The sequence below is a fragment of the Cricetulus griseus genome, chromosome 4 (assembly GCF_003668045.3).
Source record: "Cricetulus griseus strain 17A/GY chromosome 4, alternate assembly CriGri-PICRH-1.0, whole genome shotgun sequence".
NCBI lineage: Eukaryota > Metazoa > Chordata > Mammalia > Rodentia > Cricetidae > Cricetulus > Cricetulus griseus.
Window position 1 is genome coordinate 114881763 of NC_048597.1, and position 17158 is coordinate 114898920.

A 17158-nucleotide genomic window follows, 5' to 3' on the forward strand; every position below is an offset into this window, starting at 1 on the left:
TCAAGTGGACACACACAGGATCATAGCAGTGGGGGAGGAGGATAGGCTCGACTGCTCTGGCAAATGGGTCAAGGAGCAGGAGCAGGACTGAGTGATGGAAGTCTCAGAAGAAACTCCAGGGTGAGAGGGTGAGGGATACAGCTCAGCTGATGTAGGGCTCGCCTAACATGTGTGAAGTCCTGGGTTCCATCCCCAGAATCACATAAAACTGGGTATAGTAGCATATATCTGTAATCTCAGGTAGAGGCAGGAGGATTAAAATGTCAAAGTCCTGAGGTCTGGTGATGCACACCTTTCATTCACGCACTCAGGAGGCCGGGGCAGCAAGAGCTCTGTGAGTTCTAAGCCAGACAGAACTGCAAAGGGAGAACCTGTCTGATGGGGATGGGGGATCAAAGTCATCTTCTGCTACAGAATTGAGATCCTGGCTAGGCTAGCCTGGACTACATGAGAACCTGTTTCAAAAAAAAAAAAAAAAAAAAAAAAAAGAGGGGCATGGGCTGGCGGGGGTAGCTCAAAGAGTAAGAGCTCTTGCTCTTGCAGAGGACCAGGGTTCCGGTCCCAATACCCATATGGTGGTCCACAAGTGTCTGTAGTTCCAATTTTAGAAGAGACAATAATACCCTCTTTTAATATGGAATGAACACTTACATACACCCTGGCAAAACACTCATATACCTAAATTTTTAAATAAAATACAGCACTTTAAAAAAAAAAAAGAAGCGAACAGGGACATGGTAGAATGTCTGAAATCAATCCAGCACTCAGGCAGTGGATGCAGGAGGATCAGAAATACAAGCTCATCCTGGGCTACCTGGGAAGTGAAAGGCTGGGCTGGAATGAAGAAAGGAAAGAAAGAAGTGTCAAGCTGATGAAGGCAATTTCAGCTAAACCACCTAGAAGGATTTTTAATTTTCTTTTCTTTTTGGTTAGAAGAATTCTTAATTTTCTTTTCTTCCTTTCTTTCTTTCTTTTTTTGGTGTGGTTTTGTTTTGTTTGTTTTTTGCTGTTGTTTGGTTGGTTTGGTTTGGTTTCTCGAGACAGGGTTTTTCTGGGTAGCTGTGGCTGTCTGGAAACTCAATCTGTGGACCAGGCTGGCCCGCCTCTGTCTCCTGAATGCAGGGACTAAAGGCGTGCACCACCACCACCCAGCTTAATTAATTTTCTTATATTTATTTATTTGTGTGTGCACATGAGTGAGTGTGCAGGTATATCACATATACTGTGGCACACGTATGAAATGTCAGAGGACAGCTTGTAGGAGTTCTGTTCTCTCCTTTCACTATATGAGACTCAGGAATCGAACTCAGCTCTCCGGGCTTAGCAGCGAGTGCCCTTACCTCCTGAGCCACCTCAATGGCCCTTTACCTGGAGTCTTGCTGGAAGGCAGGCTGGGGTGGTGGACAGTGCCGGGGGTGGCGGAGGGTGAAGCTCCTGATTGGATATGAGGGTCCACACAAAACTCACTTAGCGTGTCTTTGCTAAAACTGAATTTAAGGGAAGGTAAAGCAGGACCTAGAAAAGATCCAAGTTTGGTCAAGCGGTCACTGGCTTCCCATACACGTCCTCCAGTCCTTCAGCCTTCATAGAACAGAGAAGAAGCATGCAGCACTGGGGCGGGGGTGGGGGGTGGAGTGAGGATGGCAGAGGAGAAACTTGATTCACAACCTGGAGCCTTCCAGAACATCCAGTCCAATGGTCTCATTGTGCAGATGAAGCAAATGAGTCACATTTGCTGGCCTCCGGCCAAGGTCAAAAGCATTCAGGCCCTGAGACTCCTGAGCTAGACAGATTCTCTCTCACACAGCCAAGAACAGTTGGGTTGGAGGATGGCTCCCCAGCCCTGTCTCCTGTCTCTTTATTGATCCCTTCTCAGTGATGATGGGGGTAGTCGACCTCCAGGCCAGCCTGAAATCAGAGGTGTGGCCCTGACTGGAGGCAGAACTCCGGAGAGGGACTTCCAGAGAGACATGCTGAGATGTTCCTGGAAAGACCCCGGACAGCCCCCAAGTCGAGTGTGCCATACTGATGACTAGGCTTATTTCTGGTCCCCAGTAAATCTGGTGACTAGTATAATCCATCAGCTGTCAGGCCTCTGCCTGGCAGCTCCCTGAAGACTCCAGAGAGTTCTCTGAGGCTGAGCCAGAAAGGGAGGGGCTGGCTGGGGTGCAGCTGGCAGAGGCCTGTCAAGGGCGTGTCTAACATGGCCAAATATTCAGGCATCTTTACAAAGGGGAGAGGCACTCCCTGCTCAGAGTACCCCAGACTCTGGGGTTACAGACAAGAGGAGGGAGGAATCCCATGGAGGAAACCCTGGATCCTGAAGAGGAATGAAAGGGATAGGGTTATGCCGCTTGCCTCAGAGTTCAGGGAACCCTCTAGATGACAATGTTATTCTTTTTCTCCCCCTCTCCCTTCATTCCCTCTCTGTGTACAGCTCTGGCTGTCCTGGAATTCTCTCTGCAGACCAGGCTAGTCCTAAATTCACAGAGATCTGCCTGCTTCTGTATCCCCGATGCTAGAAGTCCAGACCACCACATTCCCCCTATACCTCCCTCTTTCATTCCTACCCACCCTTACTTCTCTCTGTGTCTTTTGACTTTTTTTTTCCTTAGATTTTTTTTATGTGTATGGGTGTGTATTTAAGTCCAGAAGAGGGCTTGAATTTCTTAGAGCTGGAGTTAGGGATTGGCATTTGAACCTATGTCCTCTAGAAGAGCAGACAGTGTTCCTTACTGCTGAGATAACCACTGAACTGTCTTTTATTTTTTAAAAGATTTATTTATCACATATACAATGTTCTGCCTGCATGCCAGAAGAGGGCACCAGATTGAATTGTAGATGGTTGTGAGCCACCACCATGTGGTTGCTGGGAACTGAACTCAGGACCTCTGGAAGAGCAGTCAGTGCTCTTAACCTCTGAGCCATCTCTCCAGCCCCTGAACTGTCTTTCCAGCTCCCTTTGTTTGCTTTTTATTTTGAGACATGGTCTCACTCTATAACCTAAGTAGGCCTTAAACTTTCGACCCATCTGTGTGTATGTATGTATATATTTCTTTTTTTCTGTTTTTTGTTTTGTTTTTTGTTTTTCGAGATAGAGTTTCTCTGTGTAGCTTTGGAGGCTGTCCTAGAACCCGCTCTGTACACCAGGCTGGTCTCAAACTCACAGAGATCCACCTGCCTCTGCCTCCCTAGTGCTGGGATTAAAAGCGTGCCAACGCCAGACTCAATATATATTTTTAATTTCTTTACTTTTGTCTTATGTGCATTGGTGTTCTGCCTGCTTTTATGTTTGTGTGAGGGTGTCGGGTCCCCAGGAACTGGAGTTAGAAGTACAGGCAGTTGTTAATCACCACGTGGGTACTGGGAATTGAACCTGGGTCCTCTGGAAGAGCCACCAGTGCTCCAACTAAGAAATGACATTCTTAGAAGCTATTTTGACATGTCATAAAACACATCCAAAAGCCTAGATATCCAAAATGAAAGAACGCAAACTGGGTATGGTGACACACACCCATAATTCCAGCACTTGGAAGGCAAAGGCAGAAAAATGTTCCAAGTTTGAAACCAACCTAGTTTACACAGTGAGCTCCAGGCCAGTTGGGGCTTCATAGTGAAAGCCTGCAGTGAGAGCCTCTCTCAAAAAACAGACAGAACAAAATGAAAAGAAATACAGCATGCCAGCACACTGGACACATCTCATGGCATTTGGGACCCAGCACAACTTTGCAAGATGGGCAAATAAGAATCAAAAAAAATTAAGATTAAAAATAAAAGGGGTAGTGGTGGCACACATCTTTAATCCCAGCACTTGGGAGGCAGAGGCAGGAGGATCTCAGTGAGTTCCAGGACAGCCTGGTCTACAGAGTGAGTGCCAGGACAGCTGGAGGTGTTATACAGAGAAACCCTGTCTTAAAACCTCATCATCATCATCATCATCATCATCATCATCATCATCACAATAATAATAATAATAATAATAATAATAATAATAATAATAATAATTTTATTATTAGTAGTACCAGACCGGAAGTGGTGGTACACGCCTTTAATCCCAGCACTCAAGAGGCAGAGACCAGGCGGATCCTCTGTGAGTTGAGATCAGCCTGGTCTACAGAGTGAGTTCCAGGACAGCCAGGGCTACACAGAGAAACCCTGTCTTGAAAAATAACAACAACAACAAAAAGCTATTGAGATGGCTCAGTGGGTATAGGTGTTTGCCGCCAAGCCTACTGATCTGAGTTCAATCCCAGGGACCCCCACAATGGAAGGAAAGAACTGACTCTGGCAAGTTGTTCCTTGGCTTCCAAACATAGGCCATGGCTTATGTGCTCCCCTTCAAATAAAACTACTTAAAAGAATCTTTAATAGGCATATGTAGTAGCCTTGGTTTTCAGATCATGAAATATAGGTTTAAGAGGCCATCAGACCAATGCCCAGTTTCAAGCCCAGCCCAGCCTGTCTGACCCCAAAACCCAGTTTCTCCCCCACCTCATCTGAGACTTTACAGAGCTACCAGGGCCCTACCCTTGTGGTGGGGCAGGTTGGTCATAAAACCGGTCTGTTGAAGATAAGTTGGAATCAGGCATGGATGTACACTTGTCATCCCAGCACTGGGGAGGCTAAGGTAGAAAGGTTACCACACTAGACACCAGCTTATATTGCACAGTGAGGTTCAGGCTAGCCTGAGCTATGTAAGGAGACATTGTAGAAAGAAAGAAAAAAAGAAAGAAAGAAAGAAAGAAAGAAAGAAAGAAAGAAAGAAAGAAAGAAAGAAAGAAAGGAAAAGAGTAAATAAAGAAGTGGCTGGGCTGTGGTGGCGCACACCATTGATCCCAGCACTCAGGAAATAGGGGCAGGCAGATCTCTGTGAGTTCGAGGCCAACCTGTTCTACAGAGTAAGTTCCAGGACAGCCAAGACTACACAGAGAACTCTGTCTTGAAAAACAAAAAACAAACAACAACAACAAAAAAAAAATGAGAGGCTTGAGAGCTAGCTTAGCAATTAAGAGTATTTGGTCACCAACACCCACTTTGGTATTGGTGGCTCACAACCACCTATCATTCCAGTTCCAGGGGTCCAACACCCTTTTCTGCACTAATCAGGTACCAGGCATGAACATGATACACAAACATACATGCAGGCAAATAGTCCATACAAATAAAGTTTTAAAAATTGAAAATATATTTTAAGGACTGTTTAGAAGCGCTGGAGAGTTGGCTCAGTGGTTAAGAGCACTTGCTCTTGTGAAGGACCATGTGTGACTCCCAGCACCCAGGCTCATCATTTCCTCAGGCACCAGGCATGCATGTGGCACACAGACAGATATGCATGCAACACACTAATATGAATAAAATAAATCTAATTAAAAAAAGAATTGGCCAGGTGTGGTAACACATGCGTTTAATCCCAGCACTCAGGAGACAGAGGCAAGCAGATCACTGTGAGTTCGAGGCCAACCTGGTCTACAGAGTGAGTTGCAGGACAGCCAGGGCTACACAGAGAAACCCTGTCATGCGGCACACTCCTTTAATCCCAGCACTCAGGAAGCAAAGGCCAACTAGTCTCTGTGGGTTCATATCCAGCCTGCTCTACATAACAAATTCCAGGCCATACAGGGCTACATAGTGAGATAGTATCTCCAAAAATAACAACAAACAAAATTCCAAAACCTACAAAAAATAAAATAAACATAAATAGATGGTGGATGAAGAGAGTCAACTCATGAAAGCAGTCCTCCGGCTTCTACACCAAGGTTATCAGGTGTGTAAATCATAGATAGACACAATAACAATCCAACAGTTGCTTTTGTTGTGACAGTCCCTTGTGTGTGTTTGTATGTGCACTCCTGGGTGAGTTCGCCACGGTACACTTGTGAAGGTGAGAGGACAATTGGTGTGAATTCATTTCTCTCCTGAAAAAAGAAAGCTGGATGTATGATGGTTTGTGGGTGCAATCCCAGGGCATGGGAAGGAACAGTGGGGAAGCTAAGGACAGACTCTGATACACTATAGTATGAGCCAGCCTGGGCTAGATGAGACCCAGTTTCAAAATTAAAAAAAAAAAAAAAAAAAGAAGAAGGATCTGAATTCTGAGTGAGTGAACACGGTGACTGAATACCCGCCCCACATTGCACAACCTCTCTTGGCTACAGCATCAAGCAGAACTACTCCTTGCCCTGGTTTAAAGAAAGATGAAGGAAGCAGCCTGTGTCTACAAAGAGCTGGCAGCCCCCACCTCCCAAGCGAGGCTGGGTCATGTTTAAGAGCATCCATGACCACACTTGACAGCACCTTCTAGGGTAGGGCACCTGGAACTCCAGTCTGGGCTAATGTGGGCAGGCAGGGGCTGGTGAGCCTTCTCAAAGCCCACTGACCTCACCACAGATTTATGGAGCTGAGCATGGGCGGGGCTGGGAACAAAGGCCTGGGATTCCTGAACCACATCTTGGGGAGGAGATGGGGTGACCAGGAGTTCCCAGTTACAACATGACCCAGCAAAGGAGAAGACAGACTTGGTTCCTAAGAGACCTCCAACATTTCAAAGGCCTTTCTGAGGTGACCCAGCTCTACCCCAGGAGGTGTATAGGAAACACAGCTCTCCCACACAAGGAAACTTGGGGGGCTGGCAATGGCTCAGCAAGTAAAGGCTCTTGCTATCTAAATTTGGTCCCAGGTTTCACACGGGAGATGGAGGGAATCTACTCCCACCGGCTGTTCTCTGACCCTTAACATACATGCACACGCACACAAATAAATGCAATAAAACAACACAAAGGAAACCGAAATCAGACTGGTGAACAGGCCTCTAATCCACACTTCAAGGAGGTTGAGTGAGGAGGAAAACAAGTTCAAGGCCGGTGTGTGCTACAGAGTGAGTTTAAAGCCAGCCTGAGCGACTTAGTGGGACCCTGACTCAAAAGGTAAAACAGAAGCTGGAGAAATGACACAGTGGGTAAAATCACTTGCTTCAGGGACTGGAGAGATGGTTCAGCAGCTAAGAGTACTTGCTGCTCTAGCAGAGGACCAGAGTTTAGCTTCCATCCACATGCAGCTCACAACCCTCTAAAACCCAGTTCCAGGGAGGCTTCTTCTGGCCTCCTCAGCACCAGGAACATACATGGTACACTTACACATGCACATACATACATGCAGGCAAACACCCTTACACATAAATAAAAATAGCCTTTTTGTTTGTTTTTTGAGACAGGGTTTCTCTGTGTAGCCCTGTCTGTCCTGGAACTCACTCTGTAGACCAGGCTGGCTTTGAACTCCCAGAGATCTGCCTGTCTCTGCCTCCCAAGTGCTGGCTGGGATTAAAGGCATGAAAAATGTCTTTAAAAACAACAACAACAAAACAACCATACTACCTGATAACCTGCATTCTATTTCCCAGAACCCATAAAAGGTGAAAGGAGAACCCACATACCTGCCATGACACGCATGCTTCCCCGTCACACTTGAGTGCATGCTCCTGCTTACACACATAATAACAATAACAATAATCATAATAAATTAGCTGAGTGATAAATGGTGGCGCATGCCTTTAATCCCAGCATTTGGGAGGCAAAAGCAGGCAGATCTCTGTGAGTTCAAGGCCAGCCTGGTCTACAGAGTGAGTGCCAGGACAACCAGGGCTACACAGAGAAACCCTGTCTCTAAAAACAAACAAGCAAACAAAAAATAATAAATTAAATAAATTATTTAAAAAGTAAAATGACCGGGCTGGAGAGATGGCTCAGAGGTTAAGAGCACTAACTGCTCTTCCAGAGGACCTGAGTTCAATTCCCAGCAACCACATGGTGGCTCACAACCATCCGTTATGAGATCTGGTGCCCTCTTCTGGTGTGCAGATATACATGGAAGCAGAATGCTGTATACGTAATAAATAAATAAAATCTTTAAAAAAAAAAGTAAAATGACCAATGATGATAAAGCTCAGCAGTGTCATGCCTGCCTAGAATCCTCCAGTGAGGGGCTGGGGTGTGGCTCAGTGGTAGAGCCCCTGCCTAGAGTCCCCCAGTGAGGGGCTGGGGGTGTGGCTCAGTGGTAGAGCCCCTGCCTAGAATCCCCCAGTGAGGGGCTGGGGCATGGCTCAGTGGTAGAGTGCTTGTCTAGTATTTAAACTGTACTTCAGTATCTTTAGCCTTGAACAGCTGTGGTAGCACAGACCTATATTCCATTACTGAGAGACATGAGCAGCAGAGTCACCATAACTTTGGAACCAGCCTGGTTTGTCAGGCCCACCTTTTGAGGGATAGGGATGACTAAACAGTACCAATTGTCTAAACAAGGTGGATAACAAATAACCAATAATTAATCATGACTCACCAGGCCCTGGGCTACATCTTCACTTATATGAAGTCACTGGATTCTCATGCCAGCGCAGTGACATCAGCTTTTATTACCATCCTCTCCATTTCCATTTGGCAGAGGGAGAGAGTAAAGAACAGAGAATCTGACTTCTACAGACTCCCCCACTGGGCACAGAATCTGTGAACTCAAGCAGTTTGGTGGTCTGTCAGAGCTGACACACCCAATGAGCCCACCAGCTGTTTAATGTCTCACTACACAGTGTGTGGTATGTGTGGCAGATGTTTAGGATTCCAGTCCTTCACAGGAATAAACAGGACTTAAGGTCATCCTTGGCTACGGAGAGAATCCCAGGCTAGCCTGGGCTACATGAGACCCACTCTCAAAAACAAAAACCAAGAGGCTGGGAAGATGCCAAAATGGATAAAGAGCTGACTGTGCAAGCGTGGGGACTGAGTTTGGGTCCACAGTGTATAAACTGAGGACATGACAGCTCCAAGGTATGGTTGAAGGGAAGGTTTGTTTTTATTGTAGTTATGAGGAAGAGAACAGCCAGAAGCATCTGGAAGAGTCCAGAGCAGAGAGAGAAAGTAGTAGACTGAACATGACCAGCAAATTGGGGTGGGGGAGGTGAGAGAGGAAAGCAAAAAGAGTGGGGGCAAAGGAGACTAAGAGAGAGGGGGTCAAGAGAGAAAGAGAAAACAGGGAGAGGACCAGGAGAAGGCACAGGTGGAATAGGAGGGTTATAGGGCAATGGGAAGCTGGGGCGAGAAGCCCACTAACTGGAGAACTTTAGGGTAGAGGGTGAGATGAGAAGAGCCAGCATTCCCTAACAGGTACTTGTGATGTTGCATGAGCCTGGAGGCCAGCAAGCCGCTTTGGGATGCTAATAGGCACGACAGATAGCTCTTTGTTCCGAGTTTCTTTTGTACCGGACACACAGCACTTATATAAAAGCTGAATCTGGCTAGTCATAGCGGGGCACGCCTTTAATCCCAGCAGAGGCAGGCAGATCTCTGAATTTGAGACCAGCCTAGTCTACAGAGTGAGTTCCAGGACAGTCAGGACTACACAAAGAAACCCTGTGTTTGGGGGAGGGGGCTGAGTGTGGCCACCTGTGCGGCTAATTCCTGTGCTGAGCTGGAAGGGTGGGGCAATTACAGAGACAGGAGGGCAGTATGGGGCTCCAGTATGCCCAGCCAGTTTGCAAGCTCCAGAGTCAATAAAAGACCCTGTGAAGGAAGGAAAGAAGGAAAGAAGGAAGGAAGGAAGGAAGGAAGGAAGGAAGGAAGGAAGGAGAAAGAAAGAAAGAAAGAAAGAAAGAAAGAAAGAAAGAAAGAAAGAAAGAAAGAAAGAAAGAAAGAAAAATCTATCAGGGCCAGATAGTTCAGTGGACGAAGGCACCTGCCACCAAGCCTTTGCTCCCCAGGATACACATGGTAGGAGAGAGCTGACTGTTGCTGGTAGCCCTGAGACCTCCACAGGTGTGCATGGCATGTGTGTGTCTACACAGGCGTCCCTCTGGTTCAGACCAGACTCAGTTGTTTCCCAGTTGGACACAAAGGACCTAACTTCCAACCGTAGTCTCAAAAGAAGGATGGGACAGGGCCGCAGGCCACCGCCCTTCAGCCCAGGCAGTGAATGCCCGACAGTGGGAACAGCTCCAGCTACCGGTATTACAGTCATTTGTTTTCTTCAACTAGAGAAGTTTCCAGATGGGGGCAGAACCTTCCTGGCCCCGCCTGCCTGTCCCCTTTGTAAGCTTAGGGGGAGGAATGCAGCGGGGAGGGCCGGCCCCTAGACGGTCATTGCCATTAATAGAGACCTGAAGCACCGCCTGCTAAAAATACCCGGCTGGACACCCATAAAAGCACGGCCGGGGCTCCAGTTCGGCACTTCTCGGATCATCTGCCCTGACCCGCACAGCCAAGAACATGACCGAGCGCCGCGTGCCCTTCTCGCTGCTGCGGAGCCCCAGCTGGGAACCATTCCGGGACTGGTACCCGGCCCACAGCCGCCTCTTCGACCAAGCCTTCGGGGTGCCCCGCTTGCCGGATGAGTGGTCGCAGTGGTTCAGCGCCGCTGGTTGGCCCGGCTACGTGCGCCCACTGCCCGCCGCGACCGCCGAGGGACCCGCGGCGGTGGCCCTGGCCGCGCCCCTGGCCGCGCCCGCCTTCCACCGTGCGCTCAACCGGCAGCTGAGCAGCGGAGTCTCGGAGATCCGGCAGACGGCCGATCGCTGGCGCGTGTCCCTGGACGTCAACCACTTCGCTCCGGAGGAGCTCACGGTCAAGACCAAGGAAGGCGTGGTGGAGATCACCGGTGAGTCCCCCTTGTCCCCACAGGGAGAAGCCAGCGGGCTGAGCGCCCCGGTGGCTGTACCGGGTGGGCGGGGGGAGGGTGTGAAGCCAAGAGGGATGGGAGCCTGGAAAGCTAGAAAGGAGCTCCGAGACCGGGAGGCCAGTGTCGTTCTCCCTGGCCAGCTTCCCTTGCTGCGGAACCCGGGCGCAGGCTGCGCCTAAGAGCCTGTCATCCTCGCTGATAAGGACCAACAGCTGGGGGTATAGCTCAGGGCAGAGCCTGGCCTGGCCTACGGGAAGCCCCGGGTTCTACGCACAGCAACGCACCCTCTGGAAGACCCCATTCCCAAATAAGGAAGTGCCAGGACTCCTGCCAGTGTCCCCGGTCCCAGCCACGGAGGGGGCCGGCACACAGCTCTGAGTGCGCCTGCGCTGGTGTCCAGCCTGGATCAGAGCCAAGCCCAGTATCCCAAATCCCAGAAACGAACTTTCTGGAAAGTTTTAAGATGACTCCAGGGAGTCAGGCATCTCACCGCACTCTCGTGTGTGTGCTGCCTTGGAGTCCCAGCCACTCCTTAGCAGGTGGTGGGGTCTGCTACCACACAGCAGAGGCTTGTCTCTGACCTCCTTCTGTCCCACCCGCAGGCAAGCACGAAGAAAGGCAGGACGAACATGGCTACATCTCCCGGTGCTTTACCCGGAAATACACGTGAGTTCTGGTTCCTTGCGTGGCTGGGTGGAGGAAAGCGGACCCAGGGAGGAGAACAGAGGGGCCGGGATCTGGAGGGATGTGTAACCCTTGTCCTGTTTTTCTTCTTGTCCAGGCTGCCTCCCGGTGTGGACCCCACCCTGGTGTCCTCTTCCCTGTCCCCTGAGGGCACACTTACCGTGGAGGCTCCGCTGCCCAAAACAGCCACACAATCCGCGGAGATCACCATTCCGGTCACTTTCGAGGCCCGCGCCCAAATTGGGGGCCAGGAAGCTGGGAAGTCGGAACAGTCTGGAGCCAAGTAGAAGCCATCAGCCTGCTGCATCCCCAACAGCCATCACTCGCCACCCCTCTCTATCAGTCTTTATGCTCTTTTGATACATGTACTTTCTGTTTTTCTCAAATAAAAGTTGGAAGCTACTGCTTGCCACCGTCTCAGACCCCGGTGTTTCTGGCGGGCTAGGGATGAGTGCTCCTTTGGTGTCTTTGCGATGGGCTCAGCCCCTTCTTGGGTTCAGCCTAACATTTCCCTAGGAAGAAGGAAAAAAATGATAATCTGGAGATTAAAATTTTACCAGGGTGGGGCTGGGCATGATGGTGCATGCCTGTAATTCCAGCACCCAGAAGCTGATGCAGGAGCATGGTGAATTTGAAGCCAGCCTGGACTACAGAGTGAGTTCCAGGAGTGCCCGGGCCACATACTTGTTGTCTCCAAAACAAAACAAAAAACAGGAGCTGGGGATGTAGTTCACAAGAGTGATTGTATGGCATGAGGCACTGTTTGACACCGCCCCCCACCCCCGCCCCAGCTTGCACACACACATCCAAAAGCATGGTAACGCATACCTGTAAGTCCAGCATTACAGAGGATCAGAAGTTTAAGGTTATCCTTGGCTATATAGCCAGTTTGAGGTCAGCATGGGACACATGAAAACTATGTCTCAAAAGGAAATTAATGGGGAATTGGAGAGATGGCTCAGAGGTTAAGAGCAGTAGCTGCTCTTCCACAGGCCCTGGGTTCAATTCCCAGTACCCACTTAGCAGCTCACAACTGTCTATAACTCCAGTGCCAGGGGACCTGATACCCTCACACAGACATACATGCAGGCAAAACACTAATGCTCATAAAATAAAAGTAAACAAATTTTAAAACAATAAAGAACAAGGCAAACCTACCACTTGTCAGGTCCAAAGGAAACTCCTCTCCCCCAAGTTCTGGCACTATTCACCTTTATTAAAGGAGTAATTTTTTTGCTATTAGCATAGCAAAGTGCATGCTAGCCTGCAGGCTTCCTCAGGATTACAACAAGTATGTGTGGCTCCTCCGCAGCTTCTCAGTGCTCTAGAACCCTCTCTCGGTCATCTCTCTCTTATGATGTCTTCCTCTCTTCATCTCCCTGCCCCCTCCTCTCACAGCTAGGTCCAGTCTGCTGGCCATGTTCAATCTACTACTTTCTCTCCCCACTCTGAGCTCTTCCAGTACAGCCTCAGCTGTACACCCTCATATCTACAAGAAAACCCTTTCCCACAATTATTCCTTGCATCAGCTGAAACCCTTAATTTATACACTAGTTCACACCTATGGATCTCAGCACTTAGGAGGTATAAGCAGGAGCATCAGGAATTCAAAGTCAGCCTTAGCTATAAAGCAAGTTCAATGCCAGCCTGTTTAGAGGCTCTGTCAATACAGCAACAACAAAATAAACAAGTAAAAATAAAAAAATATTATTAAAAGCAACAATCATCAAGAGCTGAGTTATGGAGAAGGTCATGGAGAAGGCACAAGGGGTGTGGCAATTCCAGGCAGTTTCCTGAGGTGTTGGACTACCCAAAACTCCCCCCCACTCCCCCATCCTCCACCCCCACCCCATGCAGATGCCTACAGAATGAAACCTGAGCTCTGAGCTCTGAGCAGAGAATAAGGATAGTGTTTGATGTTTTGGTCAAAATTGACAGTGATCCTGGCATCTGCTTTCTCTGGAGAGCTTGCCTTGACTAGCCCAGGAAAAAAGCAATTACACAGGCAAAGCTCCACCCTTGTTTGCTTTGCTCTATCCATCCATCACCCTCCAGTAGGCCCAGGGAGGGATTTGAGGGACCCTCGGGGGCTTTGGAGCCCAGGGCCACATAACCTAAGGAACCGGGACTTGAGGGATTGCTCATAGTCTGCTGTCTCAGAGGATCTGAATTCAGTTCTCAGCACTCATATCAGGTGCTCAACAAGCTCCTGTAACTCCAGCTCCAGGGCCTCTGAAGGCACCCACATACTTATGCACACACACAGGATTTTAAAACATCTAAGAATTTTTATTGTTATAATAATTTATATTATTTTATTATTATTATTATTATTATTATTATTATTATTATTATTATTATTCCATGGATGCAGCCAGTGGTACAGATCTGTAATCCTAGCACTCAGGAGTCAGAGACAAGAGGATATAATACTCCAGCCTAGCCTGAGCTATATGGTAAGACCTGTCTCAAAAAAAACCAAACCTAATCTGGAAAGATGGCCTAGCACTTGCTGCCAAGCCTGATGATCCTACCTAGTAGAAGAAAACCTACTCCCAAAAGTTTTCCTCTGACCTTCACATGCTCACCATGGCACACTCACATTCGAGTCCACACAAATACACAAGCACACAAAGTAAATGAACAAAAAATAAGAAGAAAAAAGCCAATCTAGCTTTAGTACATAAGTCAGTGGTTGAGTGCTTGCCAAGCATGTATGGAAGCCTGGGTTCCATCCCCAGCACCAAATCAACTGGGTGTGATGGTGACTGTCTGTAATATCAGCACTGCCAACCCAGCCATTAGGTTTAGGAGTTCAATGCCAGCCTCAGCTACAAAGAGAGTTAGAGGCTATATGAGACCTTCTCAAAAAGAAGAGACAAGAGCTTTGTATAATGGTGCATGCTTGTAGTCCTGGTGCCTGGAAGGCAAAGACAATAGGACCTTGAGTTCAAGACTAGCCTGGGGAACACAGTGAGGCTCTTAGGAAAAAATGAAGGCCAGGGGGGATGACTCAGCGGTCAAGCACTTGTCATGCAAGCATGAAGACCAGAGTTCAGATCGCTAGAATCCACACAAATGCCTGAGCCCACTTGTAATCCCAGCCTTGGAAGTGGAGATAGGGGACTTGTCTGGCTAGGGCAATCTGGCTTGGAAGACCAGCCCGGTCCAGCTCTGAGTTTGATTAAGCTGTCTCAATGAATAAGGTAGAAGCAATGGAGAATGATTTCCAGCCTCAATCTCAAGCTTCCACATATACATACAACTACATGTATCCACACCAATGTGTACAATTGTTCTCAGATGTGCCCTACACACACACACACACACACACACACACACACTCCTTCCTAAACCCACAGCCCTGCTTTCCCAGGGTCCATGGGAGGAGCAGTTTCCTGCAGGGACCTATCTGGCACACCCTGTCTGCTGCCACCACCAACTCCCCCACTCTCTCATCTCTCAGCTTCTTTGCTGTGCAGTCCCTGGAGCAGGCATGAAGCCAGGGCAGGTCCTGGCAGAAGGAATTATTCTGGTCCAGCTGGCAGTACCAGTCTGAGCCCGTCACTCAGAGCTCTGCCCTACCTTCTTATCACTTCCACTCACTGGCCAGGGCTGTTCAGTACAGGTCCATCTTGAGATCCTAAACAGCCTCACTCAGCATAAGACACCTCTCCATCAGTCGTCTCCTGGTTGACTCCACACGCCCAAGGCAGAGTGTGGAGAATCAGGCTGGCTTGGTCCCAGGCTGGATCTGAGGGACCAGCTGTCTTGTGGCTGGCACTAAGGATGTCCTGGCTTGCAGAGGTGTGACTGCATCAGAGATGGCTATAGCAAGGCTGCCCTGAGGTGCCCTTGGAGTGTCTCCTCAGATAACTCTGCAGTAAGATACAGTCACTCCCACTTAACAACAGCGTACACAGAGAAAAACAACTTGGTACAGCAAGACTCAGAGAAGTGACAGATTTGCTGGAGGGGTGTGGCCAGAGACAGGAAGACAGATTAGCCCAAGTTCAGAGGCAAGGGAAATGAAGAGAAATGGGCTCCATAGTTTGAAATATATATATATATATATATATACATATATATATATATATATGAGAGAGAGATTGTATTTGTAAATACCTATGTGTATAAATTTATTTTATGTGTACCGGTGTTATAGATGTTTGATTAAGCATCATGTACACATACATGTACGCCACATGCATGCCTGGTGCTTTGGAGGCCAGAAGAGAGCATCAGATCCCTTGGAACTGGAGCTAGAGATGGTTGTGAGCCACCATGTGGAGGCTGAGAATCAAACCCAGGTCCTCTGGGAGAACAACAGATCTCTTTTTTTCTCTTCCCGAGACAGGGTTTCTCTGTGTAGCTCTCGCTGTCCTGGAACTCACTCTGTAGACCAGGCTGGGCCTTGGACTCAGAGATCCACCTGCCTGTCTCCTGAGTGCTGGCTGCAACAAGTGCTCTTACACTCTTAACCACCTCTCCAGCCCCTAGATACATTCTTTAAAATGTTTTCACATGGCACACAAGTTTTTCAAGTGGACAAGAAGAATTAGTCTCACATACGACATCTTACAATCTCTGTCTTTTGGGTGACAGCTTCAGTGTTTTCAGCTCCCACCAGACGTTTATCCAGAAAGTGTATTACAGTGGAGATGAAGACTTTGATAGGATAAGGGAGTGGGGGTTGGGCTTTCTTGGTGATTAATTGTTGTACCTTCTGGAGGGTGCAGGTGGAGTTGTGAGGCTCTTGTAGGGAGACCTTGGCCCTGTGGGAATTCTAACACATGGTCAGCCTCTTTACCAGCTCTGTATAGCTTCTGGGTCCAAACTGTATTAGAAACATTATCTCCCTGTTCCCCCTCAGGTTGTTGGGAAGACGTTCAGACCCTGTGTGCTTCCCAAAAGAAACCCACAGTCTTTCAAAACAAGAAGTGGATTCTGCTGGAAGAAACTGGCAAGGAAAAACTTCCTCAGTACAAGAGCATTAGTCTAGGTTTCAAGATGGCCAAAGAGACCATGGAGGGCACCTGCATAGACAGGGAATGCCCCTTCACTGGTAACATCTCCATCCGAGGTCAGAGCTTGTCTGGTGTAGTGACCAAGATGAAGATTCAGAGGACCACTGTCATTCTCTCTGACTATCTCTACTACATCTGTAAGTCCATTTGCTTTGAGAAACACCACAAAAAAACATATCTGTGCAAACCTGTCCCCCTGATTCAGGGATGTGCAAATCGGCAACACTGTCACCATGGGACAGTGCAGGCCCCTGAGCAAGACAGTGCACTTCAATGTGATCAGGGTCACCAAGGCTGCCGACACCAAGAAGTTCCAGAAGTTCTGAGAGGACTCTGGCCAACTCCCTAGAACAAATAGTTATTTTCCAACTGAAAAAAGAAAAGAAACACTATCTCCATTCATATTACTTTTTGTTACAAATCTAACAGAGGGGAGGGCTTCTGGTGTATTTAGGCCCAAGTTTTACAAAACAGAGGCTGAAGAGATAGCTCAGTGCTTAAGAGCACTGACTGCTCTTGCAGAGGACCCAGGTTCAATCGCCAGCACCCCACACTGTGGTTCAGGGGGCCCAATACCCATGGCAAAACATCAATGCACATAAAATAAAATAAGTTTTACAGAACAGAATTTGATTAAGAAAATGACGTGGTGGTGGTGGGGATATCCCTTCTCTGTACCCAGGGGCTGCTATGCACACAGCCACAGGCCACCTAGGGCAGAGGCAGCCATATAACTACAGAGTAGTCAACTGCTGTGACTAGGGTCAACAAGAGACAAGGCCAAGGTCACA

General features: G+C 48.2%; 1 protein-coding gene and 1 pseudogene across 1 annotated transcript; both read left to right on the top strand.

Annotated features, from left to right (window-relative positions):
• The first annotated feature begins 10095 nt into the window (after positions 1-10095).
• Positions 10096-11750, top strand: Hspb1 (heat shock protein family B (small) member 1). Its single transcript, XM_027416193.2, has 3 exons — positions 10096-10635; positions 11259-11322; positions 11438-11750. The coding sequence occupies exons 1-3, from the start codon at positions 10248-10250 to the stop codon at positions 11625-11627; spliced, it is 642 nt and encodes a 213-aa protein (XP_027271994.1). The 5' UTR covers positions 10096-10247; the 3' UTR covers positions 11628-11750.
• Positions 11751-12154: 404 nt separating this feature from the next.
• On the top strand, positions 12155-16693 carry LOC100763765 (annotated as a pseudogene).
• The last annotated feature ends 465 nt before the right edge of the window (positions 16694-17158 follow it).